Source organism: Phocoena sinus, chromosome 16 (genome assembly GCF_008692025.1).
Source record: "Phocoena sinus isolate mPhoSin1 chromosome 16, mPhoSin1.pri, whole genome shotgun sequence".
NCBI lineage: Eukaryota > Metazoa > Chordata > Mammalia > Artiodactyla > Phocoenidae > Phocoena > Phocoena sinus.
In genome coordinates, this window is record NC_045778.1 from 56,794,078 (window position 1) to 56,803,585 (window position 9,508).

General features: G+C 43.8%; 1 protein-coding gene across 1 annotated transcript in view; it reads right to left on the reverse strand.

Annotated features, from left to right (window-relative positions):
• The window catches only part of CPN1 (carboxypeptidase N subunit 1), a 28,281-nt gene extending 19,650 nt beyond the window's left edge, over positions 1-8,631 (reverse strand). The window contains exons 1-2 of the mRNA XM_032608534.1: positions 8,412-8,631; positions 3,982-4,181 (exon numbers count right to left, since the gene is read on the reverse strand). Of these exons, the coding sequence (XP_032464425.1) occupies positions 3,982-4,181; positions 8,412-8,631 (420 nt within the window). The remainder of the gene's footprint in view (positions 1-3,981; positions 4,182-8,411) is intronic.
• Between the last annotated feature and the right edge of the window lie 877 nt (positions 8,632-9,508).

Sequence of the window (9,508 nt, forward strand, 5' to 3'; positions counted from 1 at the left end):
CCTGAAGAGAAACCTCATGCCCATTTACAGTCACTCCTCATTTTTACCCCACCCCTAGGTAATCACTTTCTGTCTCTATGGATTTGCCTTTTCTGGACATTTCAGTAAGTGGGATCATATATTATATGTTTGGCTTTTTTCACTGGGCAAAATGTTTTTGAGGTTCCTCCATGTTGTAGCATGTATCAGGACTTCATTCCCTTTTATTTCTGAATAATTCCATTATATGGATTTACCACATTGTGTTTATCCATTCACCAGTTAATAGACTGTATTGTTTCCTGGGATTGCTGTAACAAATTACCACAAACTCAGTGGCTTATAACATCAGAAATGTATTCTCTCACAGTTCTGGAGGCTAGAAGTCTGAAATCAAGCAGGGTCATGCTCTCTAAAGGCTTTAGAGGAGGATCCTTCTTTGACTCTTCTAGCTTCTGGTGGTTGCTGACAGTCCTTAGCGTCCCTTAGCTTGTAGATGCCTCACTCCAATTTCTACTTCTATCTTCACATAGTCTTCTCCCCTGTATGTCTGTGTCTCTGAGTACAAATTGCTATCTTCTTATAAGGACACCAGTTATATTTGACTTAGGTCCCCTAATCCAGTATGACTTCACTTTAACTTGATTACATATGCAAAGATCCTATTTCCAAACAAGGTCATATTCATAGGTTCCAGGTAGACATGAATTGGAGGGGGCAGAGGGGATACTATTAAACCTAGTACATGGACATTTGGTTTGCTTCCACTTTTTGGCTATTGTGGATAAAGCTGCTGCAAACATTTGTGTATAAGTCTGTGTGTGGACACGTGTTTTCATTTCTAATATCTAGTAGTAGAACTGCTGGATCATAAAGTAAGTCCATATTTAACTTTTTCAGAGACTGCTAAACTGTTTTCCAAAGTGGAAACCATCCCCCCATTTATTTATTTACTTTTTTACTTAGGATCCTTGATTATCTTTTTTCTGAGCAATATCAACTCCGTGGATCCCTTAACCTCTCTGCTCACACCTCACATTTCATCTTTTATTTGGCCATGTATTCACTCACTCATCCATCCATTTAATCAATCCACATCTATTTAGGTCTATCTCTATTCAAAGTCCCCTGAAAGACACTAGGGAAAGAGATCACGAGACATTATGCTAGCTTTCCAGGAATTCATGGTATATATGGGGAGACAGATATTTACATAAATAATTTTTGTAAGAGCCCTGTGGACTGAGAGGGGAGAGCCCGAACTGGTGGCCACTACTGGAAGTAGGGTGAATGCATGGACACTAGGAGGCTAAAAACTCACAGATGTACTACTACTCTCGTATTTTTCTAAGAACTCTTTATTGTTCTCAGATTTCTCTATTTTCGTGGTATCGTGCTCGTGTTTTATTCTTAGATCTCATTGAAAACATTTTTTGACATTCTTTTAAGTCTCCTACATCAATTCTGTTCCAGTAGAAAACATTTATATGATTTTTCTATTTGGAGTTTGATTTTTCACTTCTGTGAGATAATGATTTTCATTATGCTTCCAGGGCTTTTTATTGCTTGCTGATTCATATCAGCGTTATCTCATAACTGTCCATATTAACAGTTACGTTAATTTACCTATCAGCTGACTTACTATTCACACCGGGTCATTAGTTAAGCTGGCAGTAAGGACTTCCTTTAACAGAAGTTCCCATAAACAGGGTTCAGTTATTAGCTTCCTATTACTGCTGTAACAAATTACCACAGCCTTAGGGCTTAACCTTGCACAAACTTATGATCTCACAGTTTTGGACGTCAGAAGATTGAAATGGGTCTCACGAGATCTAAAGGTGTCAGCAGGGCTGTGTTCCTTCTGAAGTCTCTAGAGGAATCTGTTTCCCTAGAACATCTTCAAATCTCTCTTTGCCTGTGACCTTCTGCCTTCCTCTGCCACATTTAAAGGACCCTTGTGATTGGTTACACTAGGCCGACCCAAATAATCCAGGGTATTTTAAGGTCACTTGATTAACAACTTTAATTTTGTCTGTAACCTTAATTCCCTTTGCCATGTAACATAACATATTCACAGGTTCCAGGGATTAGGACTTGACTATCTTTGGGAGGTGGAGCCATATTATTCTACCTTACCTACAGGTGGTTTTAAATTTAGGCGGCCAGGCAGGTCTTCCCTGTGTAGCCATGCAGACAGGTTTCCTCTGGGTACGGCACGTAGCTCTGGGAATCTGAGAACCCGATGGGTCCTCTCTTGGGTTCAAGTTCAAGATCTGCTCCCTTTGAACAAGTACATAGCAGGTGAGCAGAGGTGACTGGCTCCCCAGAGACACAGCTCTAGGATTTGGCAGGGGTTTTCTCCACCTCCTCCCACCCCCACTTCACTGCACAAAAGATGTGGGCAGGTCTGAGGGGCTTCTCCAGTCTCCCCACTGCAATACAGGGAAGGGCCACTAGAAGGAAAGTGGCCACGCTGGGTTCACCCCTACAACACTTTCAAATTGTCCTGTTCTTTTGGAAACTCAAGTCTCAAGGCACGTTCATGTCCATCTCTCTGATTTCCAGTGGGGGGCGGGAGGGGGGAACAAAGTTTTTTTGGGTTTTTTTGTTGTTTTTTTTTTTCATCTGTTGAGTCATGTCAGCAGGAGGCTGTAAGATGGCAAGGGTCGAATTTGTGTTTGGCTCGACATCTTGGCTCCATTACCCTCCCTGCTTCCCCTCACCCCTCAGCCCTGTCCTCTACTAGGCTTAAACCAGGATGGGCCATTCAAGGAGAGATGCTGAGTGGTTCCACTTGTATGGGACAGAGTGGTCAGATTCATGGAATCGGAGCGTGGAAGGTCATTGCCAGGAGCTGGAAGGAGGGGGAAATGGGAAGTTACTAATGAAGGGGTACAAAGTTTTGGTTGAACGGGATAGATAAGTTCTGGAGATCAGCTGTACCACCTTTTCCCTATCATCAACAATAGTGTATTGTACACTTAAAATTTTGTTAAGAGGGTAGATCTCATCTTAGGTGCTCTTACCACAATAAAACCAAAATTAAAAAAAAAGTAAAGTAGTGAAGTCTAGTCTTAAACATAAAAAACATTTTAAGACTACCCCCAATAAACATATTTTTAAATGGAAAAAAAATCTTTCATTTACACCCCCCTCCAAAAAAAAAAAAAACAAACCCAAACAAACCAGGTTTAAATAGAGCTTTTAAAGAAACATATCCATTGTGTAAGGCAGATGCCTGCCCTCACCCACTGAAAATTCTAATTCAGTAGATTTGGGGTGGGGAGAGGACCTGAGAACCTGTATCTCAAAAATCTTCACCTACAATTCTGATGCACAGCCACAAAAGAATCACTGACTCAAAGTTAGGCACGCTGATATTCTGAATTTATGTTAGGAAATAAAGCCCATAAACACTTCTTAAAATTTGTCCCCTGAACAATGTAACTCTAAAATAAAGAATTCAAAGGCTGAGTACTATACTAGTAGAGGAAAAAAGCTGTGCAGAGATGGAATAAAGTATGAAGAATCTGTAACAGGACTAACCTGCCACCCCACAATTCTGAGAAAAGCTCATTCTTTCTCTTTTCCCCCCAAATGCAAATGTAAGTGTAGTATGGGAGGAAGAAGAGGATTTAAGGTTGGCAGCTAAAAGTTCAGGGAAGGAGGGGCGTCTTGCAATATCCCTTCACACCTGTTCAGTACCTTCCAGTTGATGAAATGTTGTCACTGATACTGCTTCACTGATCCTCACAATGAAATGGAGAACTCAGCTGGAAAGGCGCGGAAGGGAGGGAACTGAGACTCAGAGAGAACCCCCATTCACTGCTTAGGGTGCTACAGTGCTGAACCCGTCTTCACACTTCATTCTATTTCTCCAGCTTTTCCTCTATCACATCGTGGCATTTACAGTGGGACGGAGAGGACACCTGGTCTCCCGGCTTTTCCTTACTCCCTAAGACGGCTCTGCTCTCTGCAGGGCCTCCCGCTGGGGCTCGGTACCTGGGCGGCAGCGGCCACCTCATAGCCGTCGGGGTTCATGGACGGCAGGATGTGAATGCGCGTGCCCTCCACCAGCCGGACGATGCGCTGGTTCCTGTTGCGGAACTCCTCGCACAGAAACTCCGACAGCTGCAGCAGCAGCTCGCGGCCCAGCACCTCGTTGCCGTGCATATTCCCCACATACTTGACTTCCGGTTCCACTGCAAGTGAGAGAAACACACATAAAGAAAATGGGGGAAAGCTTACGAGTGCAGTTAATTCCTAACCATGCAAAGGGACGTTTCCCTCTTTTTCAGTAATGAATAGAAGAAAACCTCGTGCTTCTGTTAGGTCTTTTCCAATAATCCCTGTGCCCCCTTTGAACAAACTGCAACTACAAATGCTACAAAAATTCATGCCACGGATAATGACGTCTACTACTGATTAAAACCCTACTGTGTACTAGGCATTTATGTCATTGCTAATCTTCACAGAAAACCTGTGAAGTAGGCATTATTAGTCTCAGGATGAGGGTACCGGGTATGGAAGAGGTTAAGTAACTTGTCTGAGGTCACCTGGCAGATTAATAATGGAGGTCAAAGCCCAGGTGGCACTGAGGTAGCTTAATGCTTCTCAGAGACAAATCTTTTCAGGATAAGGATAGCTTTTCCAAGATTTGCTGGCCTAAAGTCCTCCAGGTTATAGCATAACAGTTCCTAAGTGCACCAGCTGAAAATTTAATTTTCTTGGTAATGAGGTTAAAATCTCCCCTTCATATCTGAGAATGCTGTGTCTTGAGGCACAGGGTAGGAACGAGTCTATGTATGTCTCATTCCTTAGTCTTTTCTTTGGCCATGTTAACTGTTCAATTGAAGTTAGAACTGAGGTCATAAGAGGAGCCTCTAGAACCACTTAAAAAAATCATTCTTGCCCTGTTTTAAAAGGAAGGAGAAAAGCCCTTGCCAAGTGATTGCCCTTCCACCCAGCACTCTTTTTTTAAAAAAATTAATTAATTTTATTTATTTATTTTTGGCTGTGTTGGGTCTTCATTGCTGTGCGCGGGCTTTCTCTAGTTGTGGCGAGCAGGGGCTACTCTTCTTTGCAGTGAGCGGGCTTCTCATTGCGGTGGCTTCTCTTGTTGCGGAGCACAGGCTCTAGGCGCGCAGACTTCAGTAGTTGTGGCACGTGGGCTCAGTAGTTGTGGCTCACGGGCTCTAGCGCACAGGCTCAGTAGTTGTGGCGCACGGGCTTGGTTGCTCCGCAGCATGTGGGATCTTCCCGAACCAGGGCTCGAATCCCTGTCCCCTGCATTGGCAGGCAGATTCTTAACCACTGCGCCACCAGGGAAGCCCCCATCCAGCACTCTCTTGCCTTCATGCCTTTTCTGATTCTGTGTCTCTTCATCTTCACATTTCCATGCTCTCCTCACCATCCATCTAGGCTCAAATGCTCCTTACTCTGTGAAGCCATCTTGGAATCTCCTTGCTGGGAGTGAACTCCCGATTAAGCTTCCCTTTTATGATACCACTTTCTACTCTGGGTTTTGGCTAATTTTGCACATGTCCTATTTTCCTTACTGGACCTGGCCTTTGCAATGTATGCCATTTTAAACTTTCTTTAGGATACAATCCATTGTTATTTATCTGCTACAGCAGTCTTTCCCAAAGGAATGTCTATAACCCATAAGGACTGTGTGGTGGATTTTCTATCATGTACCTTCTTTGTTCTTAGTGTATTTCTTTAATCTTATCACGTCTTTCTCACTTTTCTTGGTGTTAAGTTATACTTTATTTTACGAAAGGATGGTGATAGCAGATGGCAGGTAGTATTCTTCAACATCCTTGTTCAGTAAAATAAAAGTTGGAAAATCTATTTTAGTCCCCTCTGATCTCCCATATATATATATGTGTGTGTGTGTGAAATCCATAAGTTTGGGAACCACTGCCCTGTAGAACCTACCATAGTCCCTTGCTCTTAGGAGGTATTCAATAGAAAATTCTTTTGTCTCTACTTTCCGTATATCCAGAATACAATACAACCACTTCTCCTAACAACCACTGTCATCATTTTGGTTCAAGCTCCCACAATCGCAAGCCTGCATTACTACAATAAATCTCCTACTTGAACTCCTTGCATCTGCCCAGCCATGCAAGTCTATTCTCCTGAGTCAGCGTTTGGCAAACGTTTCCTGTAAAGGACCAGAGAGTAAATCCTTTGGGCTTCCTGGGCTATATCGTCTTCACTGCAGCTACTCAACGCTTCCAGTGAAAGCAGACATAGATGATACAAAAACAAATGGGTGTGACTGTGTTTCAGTGAAACTTTATTTACCAAAACAGGTAGCTGGCCCTCAAGACTCTAGTTTGCTGATTCTTGTTCTGAGTGATCTTTTAAAATTTTTAGTCAGATCATGTCACTCCTGGGCTTAAAACCCTCCAACGGCTTCTCACTTCACTCAGAGCAAAAGCCAATATTTTTGCAGAGGCCTGCAAGGCCCCACGTGATCTCCTCCTGCCCAGTATCCCCGACAGCTCTGCTCTGACCTTGCTTTCCTGTGGTTCACTGTCCCGGAGCCACAGGGGCCTCCTCGCTGCTCCTCACACATGCCAAGTGTGCTCCGGCTCTTGCCTCTGTGCGGTGTTTTCCTCCCCAGAACCAGTATGGCACCTCAATCACGTACTCAAAAATCACCTTGAAGGAGAAGCCTTTCCTAAAAAGCAACACCCCTCCCCCACTCAACCCACGATTGTCCACAACTCCTTATCTCTCCTTCCTGGTTTCTTTTTCTCACTAGCACTTATTTTCATCTGGTATAATATATATTTATTTAGTTACCTATTTATTGCCAGTCTTACCTCGCTAGAATTAAGGCCCTGAGGGCAGAGTCTTTGTTTTATTCTCTGTGCTATATTCAGAGTCTACCAAAGTGCTTACTTACACTGAGTAGATCATCAGTAATACTTGTGGAATAATTAAGGAATGAATGGATGTACCTTTGATAGGGCATCAGAGAAAAGAGGGATCGGTGAGGTATAATAGTATGAAAAGCTTCAAGAAAGGCACTGAATGCTAGAAAGTAGACAGAGCACCAAGAAAGGGGCATGGAGTGAGGGGCTAAGCCTACTATGTCCATTAGCACCCACAAGCTTCCACAAATGAACACACGTCCTGAGTAAAAGCAGGGGGTTTGCTCTGCAAGTGCATTTTCAAAGCAAGGCCCTTATCTTCGCCTAATCACATAGCCTTCCTTGAGCCAGCCTCCCACCCCCCTCTCTCCCTTCCCCCCCCAGCCCCGAACTGGCCACTTAAAGAGTTTGAAGCTGTCATGGACAGAATCCACTGGGTGTGAGGTTGTCACTGAAGGTTTCTAAGCAAGGGAGGGAGGGGATTATATCAATATTTGGGCACCTAGCATCTGTGCCTTAAATGAAAGGTTTAGAGAGTGGTGGCTGTTAGGCGATAGGAGAACGTCAGGAGCCTGGTGCAATCATCTAGGCTGTGATGGAATTTGGGCTAGGGGGAAGGGTGAGGAAGTGGAGAGGAAAAGAGACCTGAGGTTGACAGTTTGTAGGAGGAACTGACGTACTTGAATGTCACAATTGCTGTAAGTAAAGCAGTAAAGTAGAAACAACTTAAATGCCCATCAATAAATGAACTGCTCAATACAACCTTGCAACCATGGAATATTATGCAGCCAAAAATGATAATGCAGATCTATATTTACAGACATGCTATTCATCAAAGACTATGAAATGAGAAAAGCAGATATAGTATGATTCCATTTTTATTAAAAAAATGACGTGTATGTAAGGGGAGGTGGCTTAAACATGCATAGAAGAAAGTTTAGAAGGAGATGGTCATCTGTGAGTGGTGGGATTACGGGTGAGGTTTTTACCTTATCTAATTTCTACTTTAATCCAAACATGGATGGCTTTTATAATAGAAACAAACTAACAACAAATAATGTAATGAATAAAATGAATACCCCAAACCTCAAACTCTCTCCAGGATCCCATACTCTGAGTACACCGTCATTCCCCAAAGAGCTATCCCTAAACTCTGGCAGAACTAGAAGGGCTAATTGTTTCTCCAGAGGCACTGGATAGGGAAAGGCAGAATAGTAACAGCAAGGAAGAAAGAAGGGTAATGGGAGGGAAGGCGGGGGGGATGGGAAGGGAGCAGGGAAAAAGACTCACCTTTTACCATTAAGGTCTTGAGCAAACAGAACCCAAAAAGGAGGAGCAGACTGGAGCCTGAACTGGGGTTGCAGCTCCCCAGAGGCAGGGCCAGTTTGTAGGCTAAGCAAGGAAATACTTAGTCCAGGCTGAGGAAGTGGTGATACTTTATGGGTGGAGGGGTCCAGGGACCTCCCCAGAAACCACCCCAATTACTGGATTTGTAAGGGAAGGGTCCTGCCCACACACACTTTAAGACACATGCTCAGGGCTTACAGGGCTCGTGGATTCCAGGGTAGTCACTGAATTCCAGCACGTAGAGGTGTCTTCCCTTCACACTGCGCCCAATGCTGTAAACCCGCGTGACATGAGGGCATTCATTGTGCACCTTGTACAGCGTCCGCACGAGGTCATCATAGCGGTGGTGGCGAAAGGTCACCGGGGCAACCAACTTGAAGAGAAGGAGCTGGAGGAAAATTGAGACCATGTCTGACATCTTGCTGGGCTTTTTCAGAGACCCACTAAAATGGGCCCCGCTTCTCCCAGTAACCCGTCAAAATCCAAGGGCCAAGAACCAGCTTTTCCTAGTTTCCCGCCAGTAAACACCAGTGTGACAGTGCCTGGGAAGAAAGTTCAGAACTGTCCTTCCAAAGCCAGAAGTTATTTATGTAGCTCTGGAATAGGCACTCATCTCCCCTCCCCCATTTCTCTGCCTCTCCTAATCCATGAAAACCTTTTGAAAGGTTTTTGCACTTCTTCAGATTGGGTAGTTTCACTGATTCTGGTTTACTGATTAACTGGACTGTAAACAGGCTTCAATAAATAGCTGCTTATAACCCTTTGATTCCCGGAGAATTTTGAGAAGCTTGGCCTGTCCTTGTTCCCTATGTTACAATATAGGAAAGGGTATTAAAATAGAACACTGTCCTTTTGATCCATTCTACATCCTATCTTTCTGAAGCACAGCTCTGTCTTGTCCCTTTTCTCCTCAAAAATCTTCAACAGATACCATTGAGAAAATGAAAAGGTGAGCCCCAGGTTGGGAGAAAACAGTTGCCAATCATGTATCTGACAATATATCCAGAATAAATCAAGAACTCTTACAACCCAGTAATAAAACAAACAACCCAATTTAAAAGTGGGGAAAAGATTTGAATAGACATTTTATTCAACTAAAGTAGATATATGAATGACTAATGAACACATTAAAGATGTTCAACACTATTGGTCATTAAGGAATGCAACTTAAAACCACAATGAGGGCTTCCCTGGTGGCGCAGTGGTTGAGAGTCCGCCTGCCGATGCAGGCGACACGGGTTCGTGCCCCGGTCCAGGAAGATCCCACATGCCACGGAGCGGCTGGGCCCGTGAGC